At 37.8% G+C, this 16745-nt stretch overlaps 2 protein-coding genes across 3 annotated transcripts in view; one reads left to right on the top strand and one right to left on the bottom strand.

Annotated features, from left to right (window-relative positions):
• Nucleotides 1-16745, top strand: part of LOC110261189 (uncharacterized) — a 95564-nt gene that overhangs the window by 65913 nt on the left and 12906 nt on the right. The gene's annotated exons all lie outside the window — the stretch shown is intronic.
• Nucleotides 11407-16745, bottom strand: part of DSG4 (desmoglein 4) — a 39877-nt gene continuing 34538 nt past the window's right edge. Inside the window, exons 14-17 of the mRNA XM_003356395.5 lie at nucleotides 16162-16301; nucleotides 15942-16011; nucleotides 14397-14605; nucleotides 11407-12853 (exon numbers count right to left, since the gene is read on the bottom strand). Of these exons, the coding sequence (XP_003356443.4) occupies nucleotides 12086-12853; nucleotides 14397-14605; nucleotides 15942-16011; nucleotides 16162-16301 (1187 nt within the window). The 3' untranslated portion in view covers nucleotides 11407-12085. The remainder of the gene's footprint in view (nucleotides 12854-14396; nucleotides 14606-15941; nucleotides 16012-16161; nucleotides 16302-16745) is intronic.

The raw sequence follows: 16745 nt of genomic DNA, 5'->3' as shown, positions 1-16745 counted from the left end.
GGGTTGAACACATTATAAATAGATGTCAGAGCTTGCATTGTCTTCAGTCCAAAAACTGAGTAAGTTTTATGGACATCAGAAGACAACTTAAGTCTTCATAGCACAGGCTATCTACCTAAATGTCCCTCTAGAGTGCTGGCATCCTTACAGATGGATAAGCTTCATAATGATATGATACATCTATGGGGTTCACAGACTCAATCTCAGGGTTGAAAGGGAAACTCCAGAAATGTAAAAAAATATCTTATAGCTCTAATTACTGTAGCACTGTGGTGTGTAAGGTGTTTTCACTAACATCCTGGGCTATCTTGTTAGTAGTGTGTTGTAATATATAGATTGTTAAATGTGTCTTTGATCCAGAAATAATGGAAGTATTTGAATGGAATGGAAATTATAGAATGGAATGGAACTAATGTTAAGCACATGCAAAGATCTACATACAAAGACATTAAACACATGATTATTTATAATATACAAGAAGTGAAAGAAACTTTAGTGTTCATTCATGGGATGAAACATCTCTTAGGATACTTTACTTGTTCAAAGAATTTTCAATAAAAGAGGAGGCACAAACTTTTATACATAGTAATCTTAACTTTGAAATTATAGGCAATGAATAAGGACGTAGAGATTTGCTAAGCCATGGATTTGGATTTCTTGGGCATTACCCCTCTGTTTAGGGGTAGAGTTATGATAGCATTAACTGAAAGGAGAACTATCATGGTGTTAGCAGTAGATGTCTGTGGGTAAGGGGATATGGTTCCCATTTGTCTTTTTACGGCCACACCCGTGGCACATGGAGGTTCCCAGGCTAGGATGTGAATCAGAACTACAGCTGCTGGCCTACACCACAGCCACAGCAACTCGGGATCCAAGCCACGTCTGCGACCTACACCACAGCTCATGGCAATGCTGGATCCTTAACCCACTGAGTGAAGCCAGGGATTGAACCAGTGTCCTCATGGATACTAGTTGGGTTTGTTAAGTGCCGAGCTGTGACAGGACCTCCTTGTTTCCATTTTCTTTTTATATTTTTTATACTTTCCAAATTTTCTACTTTAAGCATGCATTAACTTTATCCTAGGAAATAATCAATGTTGCACTAATAGCCAAAAAATTCTTAGAATCTTATATTGACTTTCCTTTTGATTTCTTTTCTATTTCTGGTAAATATAGAAAGCGTATTATTCTTGAGGTGAAAGTCTGGGTCTTTGTCTTCGTGTTCTGTCCCTTCAGCAGATGGTGCTCCGGAGAGTCATCTGATTTCAAGGGACTTTACTGGCTCCGTGTTTTTAGGTTACAGTGCCATCTTTGGGACATAACTGGCATAACTGGTCACCATTGCTTGCTGATGATGTGCAATGTGCAATACAAATATGAGTTTGTGATATGGGCAGTTAATTATTTAGTTAACCCAAGGATCAGGACGTGTAGATGAAACTCAAAGCTGTCTCTTCCTGCCTTGTTTCACTGAAACACTTTCCTCTTTATCTTCTCACCACAGCCTCATCCCTGTCCTGTCTGTTCCAGAGCCAACTTCACAAGTATTATCAAAGTCACTCTTCTCCTTTCAGTGGTTCTCTGTAACAACTCTCAGGTTAAAATTAAAATTCCTTAGCATGTCATGCTTACTTAGGCTTCTAACTTGTCTCTGCAGCCATCTTCTTTCATTCCCTAGCCTTATTAAACTGCTCAGTTTTCAGAAAGAGCTAATCTCTTTCTCCCTGTCCCCTCCCTATCCCCTCCCTTTCCTTCTTTTCCCATCCCCCCACCGCCTCCCCAGTTCTACTATTCCCATTTCTTCATTTGCCTATTTTCTATTTCCTGTGGTCGTGCCAGACTCAGTTCAAAGGTCTGTTTCTTCTAGCCTTTCTCCACTCTACTCAGCTGGGTGTCCCCTCTTTCATGCATACCCCTTTATGAAACACTCATAACACTGTCTTTTAACTCTTACTTCTTCCTGCATCTGACTCTGAGGTTCTTAATGGCAGGGATCGCAGTTCACCTCTCTATTCCTAGCTCTCGGCTCACAGGTAAATAGCAAAATGCTAACAACGTTTTACATGAATGAATGAAAGAGCGTTGGAACTAGGTTACAGCAGTTCCCATTATCTGTTTTTCCTTTTCTCGCTATCCTTCATCTATAAAAGGAAGATCATAAGGTGAATTAAATGACAAAATGTTTGAAAAGTAATTAGCATAATGCGGTGAATAATAATGAATACCTGTTTTTTTTTTTTTTTTTTTTTCACTCTTCTTTCTTTACAACCCCTGTCTAGTTTCAGGTTTCCCACACCTGGTGGCTCATACCTATAGGTACCAAAATCCCCACCCCGTCAGGCCTCCTTGTTAAATACATAACAAAGACTTCCCAGTCAACGATGTTGATACTGATCACATGCAAACACTGTGACTTTCATACCAACACCTCAGCATTGCTCACCACGTATACTCACTGCCTCCTCCTAAGCACACATTCAGCGTCTCTCTTACCTTTAATTCAGTCATCTTACTAATCACAGGGAAACTTAGCTCTACAGATTTCTAACCAAAGTGTGGTCTTCCTTTTTTTGTGTGTGTGTGTCTTTTTGCCATTTCTTGGGCCGCTCCCCCGGCATATGGAGGTTCCCAGGCTAGGGTCTAATCGGAGATGTAGCTGCCGGTGACTGCAGAGCCACAGCAATGCCAGATCCGAGCCTCGTCTGCAATCTACACCACAGCTCACAGCAACGCTGGACCCTTAATCCACTGAGCAAGGCCAGGGATCAAACCCGCAACCTCAAGGTTCCTAGTGGGATTCGTTACTGCTGCATCACAACGGGAACTCCCAAGTGTGGTCCTCTTTTTAAGAAACATTTTTTCAGTCCTTAAGGTTGATCCTTTATGACAACAATATATACAGATAGTCCTCAATTTTCATTTTTTTCCACTTTATTCAACTCACTTTTCCTGCATTATATATGGTTCCCTGACATTGGCTTTCTTATGCACAATTCAGCCTGCACATGAGCTAATGAACAAACACTTTGTGCCGCACATGATACCTGCCTGACAACAGTTCAGTACCAGACAATCACCATCTTTATTTGTAAAGTATTTGTGTAATTATTGGAATGGTTTTATTGCCTTTTCCTTTATTTTTTTTGTACTTAATTTTATTATTTTTTAAATTGATAAGACATGATCTTTTGTTTATTCATTTTCTTAACAATTCACAAAAGCACTGGCAGATCTCTACCAGTAATTCCTTCCTAATATGAACTGTGTTTTTTCAGTCTTGCTTTCATTTCAAATAAGCTGAAATAGAATTTAAGAGATTGTCTTAGGAAATTAATTTTCATTATCTGTATTTAATATTTAGTCGATGTTTTAAATATTGCAACAACCATTTACACATGGACACATGGTAACATTCAAAAGAAAAGTAGAAAGTTATACTATATTTGGTGAAAATAAATGTTGTCTCTCTGGGAATGGGATTTTTTTCCATGTAAGATGTAGGTGTAATATTTAGAGTTCATTTTTTTGTTTCTTGTGGTTGTTTTTGAGAAATACAATGAAAGGTAAAGAACTTTTATCTTAATATGGGAACTCTGTTTACCCTCTACTGTATGATTTTTTTTTTTTGTTACTGAACTTATAGATAAGAAATAGAGGAAATGGTTTTGAAGGAAAAATAAAAACTATCAACTGATGGCTATAATGAAAGGTAACCTTATTATTGGCAGTCACAAGTTGCCAGAAGTTTTAACTTTTTTATAAAGTATTTATTCTGTGTAAAATATCATACTGGAAAAGGCAAAGGAACTTATATTTATTTATATTTATTGATTGTCAGAATCTATACATGAGGTAATCATAATTTTTACTATTAAAAATTTGAAAAACGATTGAATCAATTATTATTAAGTTTGTCATTAAGCAAGTCCTATCAAGAACTGTTTGTTGGGAGTGCAAGTTGACACATGCTGTCGAGAGGGAAATTTGGAAAACTTTATAAAAAATTATTTGCATGTATCCTTTGATATGGCAACCTCCCTTTTAAGAGTCTATCCTAAAGAAATATTTCAACATGTCTGTGTGCCTCTGTGGTTATGTACATGTGTGTATATATATACATACACACACACACATATATGATATATATATACACACACATATATATGACATATATATATAGCATTGTTAATAACAGTAAAAAATGGGATGTTTAAAAATGTGTGGTAAAAATTTACGAATATTATGCAGAATTTTGAAAGAATATATGTGTGTATATATACATATACATAGAACGATGTTCATGATCATGTGGTAAAGTCAAATTATAGAAGACTATAATAGAAAAATTTACCAACAGAGTCTTGGTGCTAAATCACATTCTAATACCTTTATTTTTGACCAAATCAAAGCAAATATGCTATCACTACTTTAAAACTAGTTGTTTTGGACATCTTTTTTGTGCTGGGTTGCCAACTTTCAACTTTGCTTCACCATCACCCACTTTTAAGATCTTTGAGAAACTGCATTTCCCAGATTCACCTTCTCTGTGACATTTTAGAATTTATGTTATTCAACTATCTTATAACTTCTTTCAAAAAGCATGTGTGGTTGATCGGATTACCCATGACATTTTTCACAGAGCTAGAACAAATAATCCTAAAATTTACGCGAAACCATAAAAGACTGAGAATTACCTAGGCAATACTGAAAAAAAAATGAACAAAGCTGGAGGCATAACTCTCTCAGACTTTAGGCAACACTACAAAGTTATAGTAATCAAAATGGTGTGGTATTGCTCAGTGGAACAGAATAGAGAGGCCAGAAATAAACACACACACCTATGGTCAGTTAATATTTGGTAAAGGAGGGAGTTCCCGTCGTGGCGCAGTGGTTAATGAATCCGACTAGGAACAATGAGGTTGCGGGTTCGGTCCCTGCCCTTGCTCAGTGGGTTAACGATCCAGCGTTGCCGTGAGCTGTGAGGTTGCAGATGTGGCTCGGATCCCAAGTTGCTGTGGCTCAGGCGTGGGCCGGTGGCTGCAGCTCCGATTGGACTCCTGGCCTGGGAACCTCCATATGCCACAGGAGCGGCCCAAGAAATAACAAAAAAAAAAAAAAAAAAAAAAAAAAAAGACAAAAAAAAATTTGGTAAAGGAGGAAGGAATATAAAATGAAAAAGATAGTCTCTTCAGCAAGTGGTGCTGGGAAAGTTGGACAGTCCTATGTAAATCAGTGAACTTAGAACCCACCATGCACAAAAATAAACTCAAAATAGCTTGAAGACTTAAACGTAAAACATGGCATCATTAAACTCCTAGAAGAGATCAAAGGCAAAACTTTCTCTGATGTAAATTGCCCTGATGTTTTTCTAGGTCAGTCTCCTAAGTCAATACAAATATAAACAAAAATAAAAAAAAAAAATGGGACCTAAGCAAACTTACAAGATTTTGCACAACAAAGGAAACCATAAACAAAAAATGAAAGGACAACCTACAGAATGGGAGAAAATATTTGCAAATGATGTGACTTACAAGGGCTTAATTTCAAAAATATGCAAACAGCTTATACAACTCAACAACAAAAAACCAATAACCCTGGATGGATGTTGGACTTTGTCAAATGCTTTTTCTGCATATATTGAGATGATCATGTGGTTTTTGACTTTTGTTAATGTTGTGTATGACATTTACTGACTTGTGTATGTTGAACCATCCTTGTAAACCTGGGATGAATCCCACTGGTCGTGGTGTATGATCTTTTTTATATATTGTTGGATTTGGTTGGCTAAAATTTTGTTGAGAATTTTTGCGTCTATATTCATCAAAGAAATTGACCTATAGTTTTCTTTCTTGATAGTATCTTTGTCTGGTTTTGGTATTAGGGTGATGGTGGTGTCATAGAATGTCTTTGAGAGTGTTCCTTCTTCTTCAACCTTTTGGAAAAGTTTGAGGAGGATGGGTATAAGTTCTTTGTATGCTTGGTAGAATTCACCTCTGAAGCCATCTGGTCCTGGACTTTGTTTGTAGGTAGTGTTTTTTATTACATATTCAATTTCATTTCTAGTGACTGATCAGTTCAGTTGATCTGTTTCTTCTTGATTCAGTTTTGGTGGGCTATAAGTCCTAGAAAATTGTCCATTTCTTCTAGGTTGTCAAATTTGTTGGCATATAATAATTCATAGTATTCTCTCATGGTTTTTTGTATTTCTGCAATATTGGTTGAGATTTCTCCTTTTTCATTTCTTATTTTGCTTATCTGGGTTTTTTCTCTCCTCTTCTTGGTGAGTCTGGCCAGAGATTTGTCAATTTTGTTTACCTTTTCAAAGAACCAGCTCTTGGTTTTATTGATTTTTTTCTACTGTTTTTTGAATTTCTATTTTATTGATTTCTTCTCTGATCTTTATGATTTCCTTCCTTCTGCTGACTTTAGGTTTTGGTTGTTCTTCTTTTTCTAATTCATTTAGGTGGTGGTTTAAGTTGTCAATTTGAGATTTTTCTTCTTTTTTGAGGAAGTCCTGTATTGTTATGAACCTCCCTCAAAAAATAAATAAGCAAATAAATAACCCAATTGAAAAATGGGCAGAAGACCTAAATAGATATTTCTCCAAAGAAGAAATACAGACGTCCAATAGGCACATGAAAAATGCTCAACTTTGCTAATTATCAGAGAAATACAAATCAAAACTACAATGAACTACCATCTCACACTGGTAGGAATGATTGCTCTTTTTTTTTTTTTTTAGTGTTGCCCTCAAGGTGTATGGAGGTTCACAAGTTGGGGTCAGCTGCTGACCTACCCCACAGCTCGTGGCAACGCCGGGGGTTGAACCTGAAACCTCATGGTTCCTGGTGGGTTTAGTTTCCACTGTGCCACAACAGGCACTCTAGAATGAACATTCTTAATAAGTCTACAAAAACAAGTGCTGGAGAGGATGTGAAGAAAAGGGAACTTTCCTGAACTGCTGGTGGGAATGTAAGTTGGTGTAGCTTCTATGGAAAACAGTATGGAAGTTTCTCCGAAAACTAAAAACAGAAGTACCATGTGATACAGCAATCCCACTCCTGGGCATATATCCAGATGAAACTATAATTCAAAAAGATACATCTCCCCTATGTACATAGCAGCACTATTCACAGTAGCTAAGACATGGAAACAATCTAAATGTCCATTGATAGATGAATGGATTAGGAAGATGTGGTACACACACACACACACACACACACACAATAGAATACTATTCAGCCATAAAAAAGAATGAAATAATGCCATTCGCAGCAATGTGGATGCAACTAGAGATTATCATACTAAATGCAATAAGTCAGAAAGAGAAGAACAGATACCATATGATATCACTTACATGTGGAATCTATAATATGGCACAAATGGACCTATCTCAAAAACAGAAACAGACTCACAGACATAGTGAACAGTGTGTGGGATGGATTGGGAGTGTGTGGTTAGTATATGCAAATTATTACATTTAGAATAGATAAAGAATAAGGTCCTACTGTATAGCACAGGGAACTATATTCAATATCCTATGATAAATGGTAATGAAAAGGAGCATTTAAAAAATAATGTATATATATGTATAACTGAATCACTTTATCATATAGCAGAAATTAATAGAACTTTGTATCGCAATTATACTTCAATAAAAAAGCATGTGAGGTTGTTTTTGATGACTTTATTACTTTTTTCTGCAAATTGTAAATTTCTCCCGAAATGTAATTGTCTTCATGAGTTTATACTTGCATCTTCCTGTTAAGGAAGGCATTTACACAAACCTTTCAAAGGTCATTTGAAGGGCTGCTGTCTAGGGGCAGCGCTGCTACACTGGAGACACTTCCTTTCAGACGTTTGGGAGAATTTGACTGTATTTTTCACTTCCAGACATAATGGTGGCATGCACTGTACTAGACATTCTACGAACTCTGGAGATATAGGACTAAGAAAAGTGTTGCCCTTATTCTCAAAGCTCAAAGGCATAGGAAAAATTGTATCTTAATTGCTGAAGGGAGTAAAGAAGAAGAGCTAGGCAAGTGAGTAGGTTTGGGCAGTGGAAGAGATATCAAGAAATGCCCTCAAGAAGTGAAAATGCTTGAGGTGAGTGTTGAGGCTGGAGTAGAAAGAAGCTAGCTAGATGAGGGGAATGAAGAGGGTTTCCTATGAGGGAATGAGAGGTGGGCAGAGTGACAGAGGTAGGAAAGCATGCCCTACTTAGAAATTGAAATAGTCCATACGCCTCACCTAAAGTAATAAAAAAAGGTCAGGGGCATGCAATGTACAAATCTTTTGATTAGCATATGGCATGATTGCTTGCAGTCGTTTTAGACAATGTGGCATGGGCCCCGTCAGTGCTCACCTCAGTGGTGATCAGTGTGTCTCTCAGCCTTTGGGGCCAGTGAGCTCACCTTGGAACGCTGGCTTTTCAAAAGATCCTGACACCATGCCAGGCTCTCTGCCTTAGTGACCCAGCAGAGGGGATGTCTCTGTATCATACAGTGCACCGCCTATCATGGGGACTCCTGAGGGCTGCCCTTGTGTTGTCTCATAAAATAGGACCTGGCCATTCACCAGCACAGAAAATTTCACTGGGTGCTTCAGTTTCTACCAAGTTAAATCCAAAACTCCATGGTATTCAAGATTTTCTGCCATCTACCTCCCACATAATCCTTCTAGAATTAAGTCAGAAGAATTTTATGAGTAAGAATAAGGTCTTTGGAGTTACGCTATTCTGAGTTTGAACTTTAACTGCTCTTCACTTACGCTCACACAAAAATAGCAATTTCCTTAGCTTTTGTATCTTCATTTATGACATGGGTATAAATCATACCACATAGTGTTGTTTTGAGAATTCAGTAGGGTATATTTTAGTAATTAGTACAGTAAGCATTATATAAAATGGCTGTGATAATTTTATAATTCCTATTTTATACACATAGTGATAAAGATGATAATCATCTAGTAACAAAATGGGAAAAAATTTTCTAAATGTGTGTTTGTATATGGAATACTACATGCCCCAAAGAGAAAATGAAATGTTTTTTCTTATCATGTATTTTTTATTGAAGACATATAAAACATTATTACTTTTAGTAATACATGGCAATCAGAAATATCTAATCCAAAAGAGGAAATTTAAAAAAATAATGTTTTTCTCAAATAAGTTCACAAATTCTTTTTTTTTTCTTTTCGTTTACTTCTCTGTCTTCTTAATGTCTTCCTTTCCCTTCACCTGATAAGACTTTTCTAAGAGAACCCATTTATTCACTTGATGCTATCTCCTCATGTAATTCTATGGGGCAGGAGATAGGAGTCAAACCATATACTATTCTATTTATTTATTAAATCTCATTTCCTGGGTTTCTGGGTTCATTTTCAAACCTTAACACACATGCTATATCATCTTTGTCTCCTAGATAAACCAGCACCCTAACTCTTAAGCAGGGGAAATCTTGCTTTATTATGCTTTCTATTTTGTTACAGATGAGTTTTTTAATAAATGCCAATTTCAGAGGCTTGAGTCATATGTGATCAATACTGACCATCTTAGAATGATGGAGAAGTTCCTCTCCACTGGTAATGTTGAGAGAGAAAAAAAAAAAAAGTGGTTCTGGTCTTGTTTCCACAGATAGTATGGATGAAGGCATCTGCCAGAGGTGGAGTCTCTCTTTTTGAAGCATCATTAAATCTTTGCATATTGACAGTGGGATAGACCACAGAAAAACTGTCTTACCCTTCTCACAAGTGGTTTCACCTCCTTTCAAAATTTTAGTCTATCAGTTAAACATTTGCAATTTTATTCTTCATATCTCAAATATCATAGCATTTTCAGTTTTAATCCTACATTATCTTACTTCACTGTTTCATAATTCTTAGAGTCATTGGCCTTGTAGAATCTGAACTTCAAGAAATACCCATGTCAGGATGTGCCACTGGCTGAATGCATACAAAATGCAGCATGGCTACTTGTTGATTGAGTGTTAAAATGACCATGGCATCAGTGCTCCTTGGCCATTCTATGGATCTCATCCAATGGAGTAATGAAATGTAGCAGAATTTTGGTTGTGAATAACTAAAGTAAGGAATGGTTGTAACAACTGACAATTCATATAATTTGGAAAAGATTAGAAAACATGTAAATAACCTGCTGGCATTATGATGTTTTAGCCATTCTGCACTTAAACTTCACAAAACCTTTTTTTTTTTTTTTTTTTTTTCCTGGCAGGTACTTTTTATTCCAATTAGGAAATAGCAAAGTCCATGCAACAGGCCAAGCTGGATCTTTTCTATGTCTTATAAAGTTAGAGTATTGAAAAGCATACTGGCCAGAGTATCTAAGCAATAGGTTCAAGGTTTTGTACCTCAACTAGCTGGTGGTGATCATGTAACTTCTTTAGTTAGAGATTCCTTTTCCATAAAATGAGAGAACTGGGTAAGAGATTATGAGATGCCCCAAATTCTACAATACTTTTACTTATAAAAAAAAAGAATTAAGCAAGAATCACTATAGTTACTTCCTTCCAAAAGGGAATAAGCCCTGTAAATGAATGTATTTCATTTACATTATCTTACTAGTCACATTATATTTGCTACTATAGATTTTACATATTTTATAGAATAAAACTGTTGCTAAATTTCTTTTTCTCAAGCCAGCTTCATGTCCACCAAAAAATAAGCAATCTGTGCATATGTTTCCATTTTACTCATTCAACACACTAGTAGTATTAAAGAGAAACACAACTTGGTAATGGAATTAAATATGTTGTTAATTATTCATGGTAGGAACTCAAAGCCACGTCCCTGGAGTTTTAAGTCTAGAAATGAATAAGAAGTGTTATAGAGACAAGAATCATGGCAGTCATCTTCATCTATATATTCACAGAGCCAAGACCAGCACTCAATAGAGAGTAGCTTCTGAGTAAATATTATTGAACATATGCATCATTATAGAAGTGCTTTTAGCGACTACCTAGTCCAAAGGAAAAGCCTATGACTCAGGTCAATGAAACTGATTAAACCACATTTCTTGTGATTTTATGACAGTAAGAATAGGGAAAATTTTTCTCTAAGGGGGAAAATCTGTGATACTTCCCCTAAGAACTGTTTCTGTTGGAGTGTTGTCATAATTTTATTTTTGCTATTGTAAATTAATTTATAGTTGATGATATAAATCAATAAAGTGCAATAAAAATTCATCCATATTGATATTTATGTATGTATATCGATTCATATTATATAATTCCTTTTGATGAACCACCATAAGTGAAACATTTAGCTGGGAGACTCCCAGTATCATAAGAAGCATGCCCTCTTGAGAAACCATTTGAAGAGACAACGACTTCAGATTGATGGATTTTCCATCTTGTTCAATTTCCCCTCAAAAATGAACATTTAATTCACTTTTTCAATCAAAAACTTTTAATAGAAGTACTTCTTTAGGGAGTTCCCTTTGTGGCCCAGCAGTTAATGAACCTGACTAGGATCCATGAGGATTCAGGTTTGATCCCTGGCCTTGCTCAGTGGGTTAAGGATCCAGTGTTGTGGTGAGTTGTGGTGTAGGTTGCAGACGCTGCTTGGATCCCACTTTAGCTGGCAGCCTGGGAAGTTCCATATGGTGCGGGTGTGGCCCTAAAAAGCAAAGCAAAACAAACATACAAACAAAAAACAAACAAACAAAAAGAAGTACTTCTTTAAGGATAAATATGGCTGGTGAATGCAGACAAGACTTCTTTTGCAACCTTCAAGAACAAGGCTGTCTTGGTTTACATGACCAGTTCTCTAGCCCAGTCACCTCTAAGATTCACCTTATGAGTTATGTGCTATTTATTAGACAGTATCAGAATATGTAAAAATATCAAATTTTTTTGTATGTTATTTAAAATCAGGAAGAATTTTTAAGGTTTACCTTAGTGTTTGGCCATATTTATCCCCTCAAAACATACAACTAAAGTCTCATTGAATTAGAATTTTCAAATATTTGTTGACTGCTAAAATGTTAAATACTGTATATACATCTTTGATGGTATTCTGGTGATTACAAGGTGCAAGGTCTCCATGGAGAATACTGACCGTAAAGCACTTATTGTTGGGAATAATGTATGTTGCTATACTGTGTTACTCTGTGTCGAGATGTCATTGGGGATGTGGAACCAATGGTTTGGTTTAAGTGAATGTCTGGACTCACCATTTGCATCACTTGAATTTCTGGTCCTACCAAAATACCGCCACTCATTGTGGGTCCTACACAACCATCGGTCATGCTACTATTGCTTATATCAGTCATACCAGGACTAGACAGCACTCTCTCAGCATAGATTACATTGTGTGTGTTGGCTAACTCAGCAGGTACGCAAATATTCCCTTGAACATCATAGACAGGTGCCAATACTGTTTCCGTTACTACAATGTTGGGTGCAAGCTGAGGATCAAAAACAATTGCAGTGGGTTGCACGCATGGATCGGCCGTAGTGTAAGTCTCGGTCACTGCAACATCCCCATGAATTGTGGGCTCAGGTGCTGCCATTTCTGCCTGGAACTCAGCCTCTGAGAGATTCATTCCTGAAGACTCATTAACAAAGTAATTTGGTCCAAGTAAAGGGAGGTCGGTATTGATAGGTATACACGCCAGCTGTGATGGAAATGGTTCAATTTCTGTGTTTAAGCAGATTTCGGCAAGAGTCCTAAATTTTGGATCTAACGTTTCCATGTAGCTTTCGTCTAAATCATCCACAATCCAACTGCAACAACCAATGGAGCCCACAGGAGACCCTGCTCCCTCATGGTCATAAATGAGCAAACAGTCGTTTGCTGGCCGGCCTTCATCTTCATCTGCGTAAGCATATGCTTTCTAAAATTAGAAGAAAAAAAATGAAAATTAGAAGTGTCTTTTCTCTTAAAATAATCAGAGAGGAACAACAACCATGCCTTAGAGATGTCTGATTTAAGAAGATTTTATGGACTGAACTCAGAAAACTGATTCTTTGCTGTATATCTAGATAATTAGATTTTTAAAAGGGAGATCAGTGTGCATTTGATTTATAGTCTTTTGTTCCTGAGGTGGTCTTAAAACAGTAAATATATTTAGTTATGTGTAAAACAGTATTAAAGAAGAGAGATTTCATCAACTTAGAATACAAGCTTGTATAAAGGTGTACATAACTCTAAGGTTCAGAGATTTATGTTGGAGTGTTTCCTGAAGTTTTGCACGGTCTGAGGGAAGACAGCTGGGGTGCTTGGGATTAGGTTACTGGGGGGAAGGAGCTAAGGTGTTATCTTACTGTAATTTTCAAATTATTTTAAATGACAAACCCTTGAAATGAAATCTTCGGTACGACCCTAACATGTAGAAATGATGAAACTGGAACTTCTGTTTGAATGGGCCAGGTGGGAGCAGAAACCTGCCAGCTGTCTTCCCATTTCCCTTGCCTGCCTTTGGTGTGTTTCATGAAATCCCATAGAGCCTTCCCGACATCATCTAAAATCACTGGATATAATTTGACTCCTTCTTTCTTTTATAAATAAGGTAACCAAAGGCCCAGAGATCACGAATGGCAGGCCCAAGACTTTAACTAGCTGTAGAATACAACTTCAAATCCAACTATCCTTTCTCCACTGCATCATGCTGCTTTCCCTCTGGTCTCTACCAGAGTCTAAATTTTGCCATTAGAAATGAATGATTTTTAGGTCTTGAAATCAATTATTATTTTTTTTGTTGTCTTTTTGCCATTTTCTTGGGCTGCTCCCATGGCATATGGAGGTTCCCAGGCTAGGGGTTGAATCGGAGCTGTAGCTGCCAGCCTACGCCAGAGCCACAGCAACGTGGGATCCGAGCCGCATCTGCGACCTACACAACAGCTCACGGCAATGCCGGATCGTTAACCCACTGAGCAAGGCCAAGGATCGAACCCGCAACCTCGCGGTTCCTAGTCGGATTCGTTAACCACTGCGCCACGATGGGAACTCCCTGACTTTTATTTTTATCTCCTTTCTGTTGGAGGCACTTGCAGAGCAGAAAGGACACCTTAAAGAACAAAGGTGAATACACATTTGCTTTCTTGATCAGGATCCTCCTGCTTTGCTGTTGCTATGGGCAACAAAGTGGAAGCACCAGAAGGGAACAAAAGACAGGAAAATGGAGAAAGGGAAATGAAAAATGAAGAGATGCTAGCCTTTTCCACAGGAGTAGATGCATTATACTAATTGAATATAAAATGTTCTGGCAAATTGGCTTTGTGTATTTTAAGGAGGTGTGAAATATTTTTTCTTTATTCCAGATTGGGATAGTCAAGAATAACTGAATGTATTTTAGAAGAATCTACGGCTATTATTATTATTATTATTACTATTATTCAATCTCAAGACTCTTGTGGAATGATGTGCAGGGGAGTTACCTCTGAGAAGTAGCTGTCCAAGAAGGCCAGGTTCAGGCTGTTGTCTGCATAGTCCCGCTGGGTTCCTAGCGTTGAGCTCCTCTTCCTGGCTGTGCTCACGGCTCCTCCAGCCACTAAGCCAGCGGCTGTCCCAAGACCTGTATTGAGTTCCACTCCTGACACACCCCCTTCAACCGTTCCTCCGCCTGCATAGGTGTTAGTGTAGATTTCTGGAAGGAGAGGGTGTTCATATGGTGGCGCTTGAGTCGTCTGCATAGTTTACCCATGTAAAACACTGTCAGCCGCTGTCTGCCAGCACCACCCAACAAAGAAAAGGTTCTGGAACGCTACTATAGGAGTAATGCAAACTATACCAACAATCCCCAGGCTCGCTAATGTTATAAAACTAAGTAAATGGAAACATAGATAAATAAATAAATAAAACTGAGTAAATGGTACAGAAGGAGCCGGCATTCAGGCTTGGCTTTCTCACATTTGCACAAACTCCTCCCCCCCCCAACCCCGCCCCCGATTTAAACGCGTAGAACCGTAGAACGAGACAAGATGAGCGTGGCCTCTGTGCCAGCACTGGTTCCTTCCATGGCTACCACTGTGAGCTCCCCTGGCCTGTCTGAGGGGACTCCTACTCACAGAGGAAGTCTCCAGGGCAAGGTCAGCCATGCATCTGCAGAAACTAACACAGTTCTCATTCACCCCGGCGTGGGAGTGGGATTGAGATTTGGCTTCCATAACAGTGTTCAGCCTCCTGAAACTCTTTGCCTCCACAGTTGGGCTTGGAATACTCAGGAATCATCCCTGGGAAATCTCAGGTCTGTGCTAAAGCAGTGCAGCCTTCCTACTTTGTTCAATCATTGCCCAATGCTGGGTGTTTTTCAGCATTCTAAGGCATGCATGGGACTTGATAAATTAGGAGAGATTGAGAGATTAAGGTAAATGCATATATGAATTTAAGAAAAGTTCTTTAGTGTATTATTAGGAGGAGGTGTTTGCTACTCTTTTGTTCTTTTTGGGGGGAACAGCTCATGTTACATATAATGGTAGCACTTTGTGCAAGGCACTATTCTAATGTATATTTTGTGATATATATACACACACACACATACATACATAATATATGATATATAACATATATAATACATATTATATGTATATGTATTCACACACACTCTCTCATTTACTCCTCATAGCAACTTTTTGAAGCAGGCGCTATCATAAACTCAATTTCAAAGCTAAGGAAATTGAGGCTCAGAGAAGTTGTCTCATCCAGGGACTTCTTACTAGTAAGTGGCAGCGCTGGGAATCAAACTCAAGCATTCTGCTTCCAGAGTTTGCCCTTTTAATTGCTACATCATACTTCCATGCCAGTAGTTTAAAAGAAAAATAAGGTTTACTTCAAACATGTAACTTTCCCTCCAACTATACCATCATCCAAGGAGAGTGACAGATCTCCTGTTTTTAAAATAAGGTACTTATATATATGAGATTTGTCTGGTTGAATAATTTTGCAAAATTTAAAAAGAAAAACAGATTTTGGTGTCTACTGACCAGAGGAATCTATACGATCCTGGGTATTAGAGGCTGTCACTGTCACTGGTGCACGTATATTTGACATGTCCTGAAAAGAAAAAAAGATTTTAGAAATAAATGCTTTTTGTTAAACATTTAAATATTGACATATTTTCATTTTGGGGCAGTGTATACTTGTCAAGTTTCGCTCTATCCCATTGAAAGCTCGTGGTTCTCCGGAACATGATGGTCCACTCACCCTGTCCTCTGGATGGGCCCCTTCTATTCTCCAGGACTGTATCACTCCTTCTCCCCCCTCTGGCACTGGAGCAAACCTTGTCCCCAGCCCTTCTGGCTGTTTTCGTTTGCAGCAACACATGAGCAGCAAGAGTGGTGACACTGCCCAAGAAAATGGAAAGAAAGCGTTAGTGCGTATTGCTCAATTTAGGAAGTCATTGAATGTATCGTTTTTGGGAAAATGTGGCATTATATTTAGAACCCAAGGGATAAATACAAATGGAAGAAAGCATCAGTTTTTCTCCTAAAGGATTGAGTATTCATATCCATGTTTATTAAAAAAAAAAAAAGGTCATATAGACTTTTAGAGCTGGAGTAGAAGGAGTTTGAGATCATGTAATCTGGTAAATGTTACTGACAGATTAGGCAAATAAGGTCCTTTTTTTCCTGCTAATCTAAGACCCCACCTGGTTGGTGGCAGATGCAGGATTCGAGTCCTATGCTTCCTAGTCCCCTATGTTCATACATGCACGTTTATATATGTGTGTTTATGTTTGTGCTGTTCCTTTGTCATAGACTGCCTTTCAGATTTCCCCACACATCATC

Source organism: Sus scrofa, chromosome 6, assembly GCF_054392235.1.
Source record: "Sus scrofa isolate SSC_HxYL_T2T_F1_AM1 chromosome 6, Sscrofa_HxYL_maternal_Yorkshire_Landrace_v2.0, whole genome shotgun sequence".
Lineage (NCBI taxonomy): Eukaryota > Metazoa > Chordata > Mammalia > Artiodactyla > Suidae > Sus > Sus scrofa.
The sequence above is the reverse complement of the archived record's forward strand: the minus strand, read 5'-3'. Positions and strand labels throughout refer to the sequence as shown.